This window comes from Megalobrama amblycephala, linkage group LG10, assembly GCF_018812025.1.
Source record: "Megalobrama amblycephala isolate DHTTF-2021 linkage group LG10, ASM1881202v1, whole genome shotgun sequence".
Classification (NCBI taxonomy): Eukaryota; Metazoa; Chordata; class Actinopteri; order Cypriniformes; family Xenocyprididae; genus Megalobrama; species Megalobrama amblycephala.
The window spans coordinates 33,518,121-33,528,629 of record NC_063053.1 but is presented as its reverse complement, the minus strand read 5'-3'; the positions used below and the strand labels follow the sequence as shown (position 1 = coordinate 33,528,629).

General features: G+C 33.6%; 1 protein-coding gene and 1 long non-coding RNA gene across 3 annotated transcripts; one reads left to right on the top strand and one right to left on the bottom strand.

The window, feature by feature from the left end:
- Positions 1-1,574: 1,574 nt before the first annotated feature.
- LOC125277451 lies at positions 1,575-7,336 on the bottom strand. The gene is made up of 11 exons (XM_048205837.1): positions 7,148-7,336; positions 6,971-7,081; positions 6,746-6,871; positions 6,536-6,670; positions 6,107-6,241; positions 5,957-6,025; positions 5,216-5,310; positions 4,977-5,103; positions 2,206-2,326; positions 2,027-2,103; positions 1,575-1,760 (listed from the first exon to the last, which is right to left on the bottom strand). The coding sequence occupies exons 1-11, from the start codon at positions 7,220-7,222 to the stop codon at positions 1,653-1,655; spliced, it is 1,179 nt and encodes a 392-aa protein (XP_048061794.1). The 5' UTR covers positions 7,223-7,336; the 3' UTR covers positions 1,575-1,652.
- Positions 5,186-9,463, top strand: LOC125277452. 2 transcript variants are annotated; one of them, XR_007186901.1, is made up of 6 exons: positions 5,186-5,307; positions 6,839-6,899; positions 7,156-8,125; positions 8,234-8,342; positions 8,660-8,697; positions 8,810-9,463. It is a non-coding gene; the product is annotated as an uncharacterized LOC125277452 (long non-coding RNA). The 2 variants fall into 2 exon arrangements; XR_007186902.1 differs by having other exon boundaries at positions 7,156-8,342.
- The last annotated feature ends 1,046 nt before the right edge of the window (positions 9,464-10,509 follow it).

Sequence of the window (10,509 nt, the reverse complement as noted above, 5' to 3'; positions counted from 1 at the left end):
TGGTAGTGGAATCGTTGCAGTAAAAGATTTACATGAAGCTTTTACTGAAATGAAAACATGAAACTGCTGCCATTGATCAACAACAAATCCAACATACATGGCCTTTGGTTTCTGGAAGCTTTTTTTTCTGTCAAAGAATAAAAAAGTATAAAAGGTAATTGTGACTTTTTATCTCACAATTCTATTTTTATTTATTTATTTTTATTTTGCAATTGTGAGTTTACATCTCACAATTCTGACTTTTTTTCCTCAGAATTGTGATATATAAACTATAGGAATTGAGTTTAAAAAGTCAGAAATGTGAGATAAAAAGACATTTTACAATTACCTTTTTTATTTTCTATTCATGGCAGAAATAAGCTTTCATAGACTCCACATGTAAGTGAAAAAACAGAGATGCACAATCCAGCACACATTCTTCCTCCTCTCCCATACCTCTTCTTCTCCCTTGTTCTGATCCAACTTCTCCTCTCCTCCATTCTTCTCCCTTACTCAAATACTATTTTCTCTCTGCTCCTCTGTGTTGTTCTTCATCTACACTGAACAAATCTGATTCAGAGTCTTACTGTCCATGTCCATGTAATGAAAAGAAGTTCGACTATGCCTCCAACTGAGACTGGCATCTGCTATTTCGCAATATTTCAGTGATCTGCTAATTAAAAATGTTTATTAATTGTTTCAGTATTTGTTTTTTCTATTTTTTTTAATACTTTTGAGCTGCTGTTGTTGCAAAAGTAGAGGTTTTATACTATATTTAATGATTGGAACATTGGGTCTTCCTTTCTGACTTGCTGAGTTTAAGCATTTGCAAATAAGATGAGAAAGATCCATGATTTTGGTATGAGGTAAGCTTATATGAAAAGAAAATGTAAGAATTTAAAAAATGTGTTAATTGACTGCATTTTGTGTGAAAACGACATGAATTGTGTTAATGGTATCACAACAGACGGATGTTCTGCTAAATGTGTTTAGAGTTTTGAAAATGTGACTACAGAATGGACAAATGTATGTTAGCAACTGAAAAAAAACTGTAACATTGAGTAGGCCTCTACTCAAGTGTTATTAGAATATTTTACAATTGATATAGATAACTGTCTACTTATATGTTATTTAATAATTATTATGGCTTTTTTACTCTAGGCCTATAACCAAAGTCAAGTGGATTGAACAATAACTATTTTTAAACAATTTAAAATTGACATTAACATATATTTGGAAACAATTTCTAAAAGTAAAACTTTAAAATCAGTGCAAACCATGCAAATGTTTAAGATAAACTTTTCTTTTAATGTTTTGTTTTTAAAAAAAAATCCATTGCCACTATTGTTTTGATGTTTTCTAACAAAGAGAAGAAAAAGGTCTACAACTAAACAAATGACATTAATAAATAAATATATAAATAAAATGACATTTCTATTCATATTAGATGTGATGATTATAACAACAAAAAGATTTAAAGACAGCCAACAATTAAAAACTGTCAGAACAAAAACAACAACAACAACAACAAAATCTTTACAGGCCTTTATAAACATTTCACTAAAAAGCAGAAATTTAGTGGATAATTTGGTCGTAACAACCCAAAATAATGGGCCATGGCACATCTTTAGCATTTAGGCTAACTGTTTGCCTGTTGTTTGTCCTTCACCTTTTTAGTGCATCCTGCACAACTCACAGAACCATTCCGTTTCATCAGAAGAATTGCACTGTAGGCCTACACATAAAATGTGAAACCACCTACAACACCTGTCACATTGAATCTGCATGAAGAATACAATAAAGAGAGCAAAGTCATTAGATTAACTTCACTGTTATGTCAAGACATGTTATGTTTTTATTGTTTCTGGATTAATTAATCGTAAATGAACGCAAGCTGCTTTTGTAATAGGTGTGCAATGCTGCATCCATGCCGCTAACTGTGACTTAGGCTAATAATAACAACAGATTTGATTACTCCCTTAAACACACTATAGCTGGGCGCCGCCGCCGTCTACTTTGATTATTTCTTGCAGCTGTAGATATTTACCCAGTCAATCATCTGGACATCTGTCTTGTTTGGGAGGTCTCTCAGCCCACAGGTAGAGCAGAATTCCTCGTTTGATTCTAAGATAAAATGTAAAGTTACTTAATGCATAATATTTCCTAAGTTGGTATAATTAATTAAATTACATTAAAATGCAATGATATATTGATTTGAGCAATAACCTGCTGCAAGCAGAATATCCCGTGCCATCTCTCTTCTGAGGTTTTGTATATTTTCTGCTGAAGGATTTATTTGAAATTCCTGTGGAATGACTGGAAACTGTTTCACAGTTTCCTTTATCATCTTAAAAAAATGTACAAAAAATATAGGCTATAAATATTTTGTTGAAAAAATTAAAAATTACTACTAATAAATTACTTTTACAAGGTTGGGTTTCCAGAAGTACTGATTGCTCATAATTGTTAATAATAGGCCAATTTATCGACATAATTTGAAAACCTTTCCAATAAGGATATCAAGTGTTAATAATTCAAAATGACAAATATTTTAATTATTACTCTGTCTTTGTTTTATATGATTGGTTAAGCTTGAAATTCTGACTGACAACCGCGCTGTTTGGTAGATATAAACACAAGGCGGTAATTTTTCGATCTTTGTGAATTTGCTGATGCAGCAGGCCAGCACAGCACACTCTTGCAGGGAGATTCGTCGTAAAGATTAAAGGCGAAATGTAGGCTATGTTTGGTAAGTACACATTTCAAACACATACATACGTTTCTTGATTACCTTATGCATTTTATTGTAATGTTATTTGTATATTATATATATATATATTTATATATATATTTCAGAGTTATTTCCAAGGTACAAAACAGCTTACGGTTATGAGAACTTTTTCTGTGTCTGGGCTGCATTTACACTGCACGTCTTAATTCCTAAAGGCCCAAACGGTATCAAACGAAGTTGTTTTTCGTTCTTCGTTTAGGGGTAAAACGAAGTTCGAAATGCTTGAGCTGCGATATACTGTAAACGAACATCTGACGGCGCCCACAGTGCTGAGATCGACGTTCAGATGAATAGGCCTATGTAAACTGATTGATTTTACTATTCTCATTTGTAAGTCGCTTTGGATAAAAGCGTCTGCTAAATGATTAAATGTAATGTAAATATGTGCCATGCACTTAATTCCGATTGGTTGACTATATCAATCCATTATGGCGGCGCAGCAATTCATCAATTCAGATGAATGGTAAAGTTTAGCGTCTTTAACTTTTTAACACTTGTTCCTTTTTTAAACACTGTCGTGGGTCATATGGGAGGAATAATCAAAATTGGTTCATTTCATCCATGCAGTGTAAATGCGGCCTAAATTAATGTAGATGACGAAGATGGTTTTCGTTACAACGTATGCTTTTAAATGTCTGATGAGGTCAGTTTCTAAAGAAACGTAATTAATTTATTCATTTTAATACAAGTATTGTAATTGGGTCATTCTGTGACAAAAATGAGCTGGGGAAGTTTCTGAAAATGGGTTGATTTATTTAATATTTTTTCTGTAGAAAGACAAACATAAATAGCAAAGAAAGCAAAAAACATTAAATGTGGGTCACTTTGCATACATCTGATACTTTATTTTCTTCACAGTAAAATCTGAGGAACAACTTATGTTGAGTCTTGAAATGTATTGTGTTTTTCTATTAACACAATTGTATAGAACAATTGTGTTAATAGAATATTTATGTCTGAGTGCCATAAATATTCTTTTTTCCAAAGTATGCTTGTAATTCTAAAAGTATTGAAGGATATTAAGAAATTCTTCTCGATTCTCATTCTTAATCAAATTTCCTTTGGATTTTGTCATTTTCAAGGCTCTATATAGTTTAATCCCATAGATATTGGGATCTCAAAGCAGCTGCTATGTTCAAATTTTTGAATTTTCAAATTAGCAATGGCCAATTCACTTTGCACACAGCTGATGCTTATTGCATTTAAAGAGGAATGTCTGACAAATAAATATTGAAACTAGAAATGTATCTTGTTTCCCTCTATGAATAGAACTGAATAAAACAACCATTTTCAGTGGATTTTTGGTACTCTGAGAGTTAAGTTGAGGCACATTAACTTTAACTCAAAGTGTATTGATAATCTATATATTAATCAGTTTCAAGAATGTTAATTTGAACAGTCAAATTTGCAGTATCGGAACTTCATGTAACTACATTGACATCTCTATATATATGAGACTGAACCATATAGGACCTTCAAACAAAAGATTCCACAAAAGTTTCATAAGAACAAGAATCTAAAGTGTCATTAAGATATCTTGAATTAACAAGACACGTCTTAAATTAAAGACATTTAAACTTCAAAAAATGTTTTTGCCTCTCAGAGAGGTGTTATATTCAATTGTTTTGATAGAGGAAAACAACATACATTTGTAGTTTCAGTGTTATTTATTCTTCAGACATTCCTCTTTAAACACAATAACTATCAGCTGTTTAGAATTTTACAAAAGTGCAAAATTTTAAAAGTGCAACTAATATAGAGTAACCTTAGTAAAACTGTTATGTGAAACAACTTGTTTTAATGAATTAAAAATTGTTTAATATAAGTAAGCACAACAGTATATAACAAATTTTAAATAAGTCTGCTTACCTTTTAAGTTATCTGTTCTTAAAAACATGAACATTAATTGAAGGAAAGACCACAATATGTGGTTGCATTACTCAGTTAAAGAGAGCTGTTTTCCTCAACGTATTAGGGTGCGCTACAAATGAGTGGGTAAGCGAAGTTGCTACCTCACTACAGCAGTACACTTTCACATTGTCTGAGAAAAGCAGTGTATTTTCATAGTTGCAAAATTAACAGACAAATTCTTTTTAAATTCGCCACTATGAAAAATGCACTGCTTTTTATGTGTTAAACAAGTGGCAATGGCATCGGGAAACCCAATCACTCTTTTAGTAGGCCTATGTATCGTGCACAATAATACCTGTAAAACAAATACTCCACAACTGGTAGCATCCTCTTGCACTGTGTGGTTTATGTGACCAGTTTTCCACTCAATATTGACCAGGTCCTCTTTTCCCAGGCGATTGTGACGCATTTTGAAGTACTGTCTGTGTTAGACAACAACTTGCTAAGTAACAATTTGATTTAGATATCCTAAAGATTCCTTTTTTTTTTTTTAAGATTGTATGTGTTAATATTTGTATGAAAAAAATTGCTTACTGAAATTTTTTTGATGCGTTTGTCAGGCTCCTGATGTCAGGTGTAGCACATGCAGGATCCACAACAAAAATTTGTTGTGATGGAAGATGAAGGTACTGTGACAACACAACACATTGAACATGCTTTTTGTAAACAGCAAAGGGACCATTACTGAAAATACTGTGCCATCATGTCCATTACCTATAAACATTTATTTTCACATGAAACTGTATAGTTTTCACACTTTGTTTTTGCTATGTAGTTTTTTGTTAGTTGTCAGTAAAAAGATAGTTCACCCAAAAAAAACAAAAACAAAACAATTGTCATTTACACATGTGTTTCTAAACCTGTATGACTTCTGCTAAACACAAAAGAGAAATACTGAGTCACTTTTTTTAAACATTCCTCAATATATAATATAATATAATATAATATAATATAATACATTTTTTTATGCTACTAAGAAAGTCACACAGGCTTGAAATGAGATAAATGCCATTTACAATAACAGAATTGTCAATTTTAGGTGGACTAGCCCTTTATTGCATGCAAGTGGTTACAACAGAAGTCTTTTCAAATCTTTTTTGGAGTCTCAATGGTTAAAGAAAAATGTTATATTCAACGTAGTATATGAAAAATGAAGCAGTCACATTTGAGCTGAAAAACTGTCTATCTTTACTAGTCATTTTTTTTAAAGCTCTGTTTGAATCAGGAATTAATGCATGCAAATCAGTGTATTTAAAAGTAAGTTGCATCACTTACCACAAACTTCCAGTGGATGTCCCTTATATTAAGAAATGTGATAACCCCATCAAATGCTTCAAAATTAACCTGTACAACATAACAAATATGCATGTTTATATCAATATTCAAATAATTAGATTTAATATTTAAGTATATCTTCACACTCACATCCTTTAAGCCTTGTCGAGCCACTTGTTCTCTTTTGCCATAGAAAATTACAAAGGTGGTGTGATGGTTTAACTGATAAATTTTCCCAGACTTGTCATGTTCGTTAAGGACAGAGCGGATGTAACTTTCCATAACCTAAACAATTTGACAACACAACAGTATTGATACTTGCTCTTAAAATCCCTTAGCTGAATTAAATAATATCTTATTTAATAGCTATATTTATTATTTATTATATTCAGTAAAAAACAGCATCTACACTACAAAAACTGACATGTAGAAGTTAAAGGGAGTTCAAAAATGTTTTGCAAATTGTTGCATATTGCTACCAATTTTTTTAGACAAATTTCTACATGTAATTTGTGTATTGTTGATTATTAGATAAGGTAAATGTAATGTAATGCAAATATTATAATAAAGAGCACTTACTTCTCCACATAGTCTATCATGGGGTCGCAAAGACAGAAATTCTTTATGTCTCAACGTCATGTCAAATCTGTAATGGACAGCCTTAACACGTGCTACAATCTGTTCAGTGGCTTGACATTCCCATAGTTTAGTTACCTAAATAAAAAAAATGTTAGTAGATTCTTAGATATTATTAAATGATTTATCTACATTTTGTAAGGTCCCTTTTACCTCTTCAGCAACACCAATGCCTGTATTAACAATGTCTGTCTTGTCCTTTGTGTCACCACACTCACTTGGTGTCTTTTTTGATTTGTGTTTTAGTTTGTGACCATCACATAATTTTGGTGTTGGGACCTGTGCAAAAAAGGTTTTCAGAGGCAAAGTAAGTACGAAAGAAAGATAATTTTGGAAAATGTATATTTATAGTTATTAATTGTAATATTTTAAATGTACCTTTTTAGGAACATATTCTTGTGAAATGTCCTTTGCATTTATCATGCCACTGCTTTCAGTTGTTGGGGTCTGTTTTGGTTTGGGAATGTCATGTTTTTTCTTTGTAGACACCTGCACAAAATATTGTTAGTAGGTGCACAGTCAGTTAAAAACTTTTTTTTTCCTTCTGCTATTTACCTCTTCAGCAACACCAGGAACATCAGGGACACTAAAGGTGGTTTGTGCTGCTCTTTGCACCCCAGGTGTGGGCATTTGAGGTGGAGCTCTGTAAAAGTGTGATTTACCAGCACTTTTATGTTTTTTTGTTGGCCGTTTTCCCCACCTCTCTTCTGCAAAAGCCACATGACCTGATGGCTTATGAGGTCTATTGAGAAGGTCTTCAGGAAGATTGTTATTCATTATGTGTTCCCTGTAACGTCCCTGCAAAGATGTGTGCATTGTCTGAATGAAGTGTGCTGGCCGGACACATGTTTTTTTTTGAAGAATGCATGTTTTCACAATGCCAAACCATTTTTCAACATGACAGTTTGTGTCTCTGGTTTTGGAGTTTTCTGCGGAAGGAAGTAGTGACTCCATGTCACATGCGTATCTTTTTAGATCTCCGAGTAGAACCCCGCTCCAAAGTGGATAGATCCCCAGGTAATTGTCCAGAAGGAACTTGATTACATCTGGACAATAATAAGGATTTTCAACACTCTGATGTTCTTCATTTTCCAAGACAACCATGACATCATCGTAGATCTTCTTGAAAAGTTTGGAAAATGGAGAACCACCAACAATTGTTTTTGATGAATTTTCATCCATCTCCCACTTTTCTGAGTCATCTTCTGTTTGGTCTTGAAGAATAGCATCTTCTTTTGTAATGAGGCCCTCCAAGAATTCAAGACTCTCTGTGACATTTTTACTGACATGTCTTGCGAGGAAAACAATACAGAAGGGTCTGAAAATGGCAAGGGCATCATCCACATTAACAGTGTTTTGCATCCTGGCAAATACATATGTTGCCATCTTTTGCAGCCCTTTGTCGTCTGTCTTCCTTTGAAAAGCTGAAGACACAGCTTTGATGATATGAGCTGCACACAGGTGCAAAACTGTTGCTGATTTTATATCTGCCCAGGTCTTTTGTTTTTGGCAGATGGCATACACCCTATTAAGGTAAGCCGGCATACTTTCTTTATTAAATGCCAAAATTACTCCCTGCATAAGTGCCCAGCTGTAATCGGTCTCCACCTGGTGAATTTGTTGACGGGTGTATTTTGACAGTTTGAGGAGAAACTGCATCAGCCAGAAAGTTATAGGAGGAATGGAATGCTCGCTTGATATCATCTCGCATACTGGAAGTGGAGGTGCATCTCTTCCTTTACCTGGCAAGGTAAGAGCGTAGTATAGGATGGGTTTTGTTTGATGTGGAATTTTGGAAATCACACTCCCAGTGGCATCTAGATAAAGAGTGACAGGGGATCTGTCTCTCAGATTATTCACCAGTATGCCTATTCCTGTTTCTGTGTACATGTGAGCCCCAAAAGGATCCACCTGGAAATGTTGTACATACCCAGGAGTCAAATAAGAGGCAGTGTCACATTGTCGGATTATGGATTGTGTGAGCTGAGTCTCCAGAAGAATGTTGTCATGTTGCTGCATGGCTTTATTGATTTCATGGGAAATGACTTTCAAAATGTTTCTGTTTAGGCTGTGAGTGATGTTACCAGCAAGAAGTTCCTGAATGGGTGTGTTTTGCAGCCTTTTATAATATTCTGTACTTACACCTTGAAGGACAGTTTTTGCTATATTTCCCCTTCTGACATTACTGGCATGTCTGAACTGTTGTTCTTTTTTTAGGTGTAAGATGTTTCCAGTCCGGCACACAGTTAAAGGAATAACTGTTTGATGTTTGGCTGGTTTGGTCTTCATGGTGAAGGAATACCTTGCACGGCATGTTGAAAATTTACATTTTGCACATATTTTTAAGTACCCACACATACGCTTCCGGCTCCCTATTGCTCGGACATGCTGGTATGTAAAGCGGAGGGGACAACAAGGATTTTTTTTCTTGAACTGATTGTACAAGTAGTGGGTCCATGGTTGTCTTAGTTTATTGGAGCATTTCAAAGGGCAAATTTTGTTCCATACCTTTGAATGAAGAAAAACTTTAAATTTAGTTGGTGTTTGTGGCACATGTCTATAAGTTTGGTCCCCTGTTTTTGATTCTGTCTTTTTTTCTGGATTCTTTTTTAGTTCATGGATTGAGTTACTGTGGTTGTCAATTGTTGGAGGAACCTCCATCACCTCAAAGTTGTCACACTCAGTGTCTGTCTGTCCCCAGTCATTGATCTCCTCAGACTCCTCTCTATCCATTTCTGTTTCATCTTTTTCCAAAATCTCTGTCCGCATACTTTTGGTTTCATTTTCCTGTTTCTTTAAACACATTGGTTGTAACGTAGTTCTTATATTTCTCCTGTCATACGTCCATATAATAAAAAGCCATTGCCTGTTTTTTTGTGTATCTTTTCCGAATATTTGGTTGGATAGTGTGTTCCAGATAGGTGATTTCTGAGTAGTGTCTTTGTTTACAATATTTTCAGCTATGAAAATTTTTTTTATCACCTCTGTTCCTCCAGCAGCTTCCCACAAGTCTTTTCTCAATGCACCCTTACCTCTTTTAGATCTTGCCATTGTTCATCACTGATATCATTGATATTTTTATAGTCAACTTTGTTTGTAATGGTCCGACTGGACTTCTATGTAGTCCTTTTATACATTTCTAAGTAGCAGTAGAAGATTCCGATCACAAAATTAGAAAATTGGCAAAGGCATGTGGCTGGTTTGTGTATACTTTACAGGTGTTCATTGTTGTGATGTCAGCAAATTAATAAGAAAATTATATATTTATTATATATTAATAAGAAAATTATATATATTAAAATTATATATTATATAATTTTAATGTGTTTATATATATATATATACAGTATATATAATTTTTTTATATATATATATATATATATATATATATATATATATATATATATATATATATATATATATATATAAAACTTTGTGAAAGGTCTTTTTTCACATTTTTCTGAAAAAGCTTTTTTACCAATGTCTTTAGAAATTGTCAGAAATGTATTGGTATGCCATGAATATTGAAATGTACAAATGGGACACAACAATATAATTGTTGGGAAATTATAGGATGACATAGACCTGCTTAAAACTGCTTTTTCATGTAAACAGCCTATTTACTAATTCCATTCTAATACTTTACGAATATTAATAGAACATGCCATACATTTAGTATTCTGGATGCAAAAACCATCACAGAGGTTGATGGCAAGAATCTCACACACACGAGCAACAACGGATCAATAACATAAGGTTGTATAATGTTAGTACTAACATTAGTAAACGTACTAACAGTAGTACTAACGTTAGTAAAAAAAAATATCTTTCTGTATTGCCCACAAAATTACAACACGGCTGTGGCTGTTTTCAAGGCTGCCGCCGCAGTTCGGGATCAGTGTCCCCCCCGCCCCCGA

Coding starts and splice junctions, on each gene's coding strand:
- LOC125277451 (XM_048205837.1), bottom strand. CDS start 7,222: ATGCCCACACCTGGGGTGCAAAGAGCAGCACAAACCACCTTTAGTGTC. Junction 7,082..7,147: donor TTCCTGGTGTTGCTGAAGAG/GTAAATAGCAGA, acceptor TATTTTGTGCAG/GTGTCTACAAAGAAAAAACA. Junction 6,671..6,745: donor GCATTGGTGTTGCTGAAGAG/GTAAAAGGGACC, acceptor TTTTTTATTTAG/GTAACTAAACTATGGGAATG.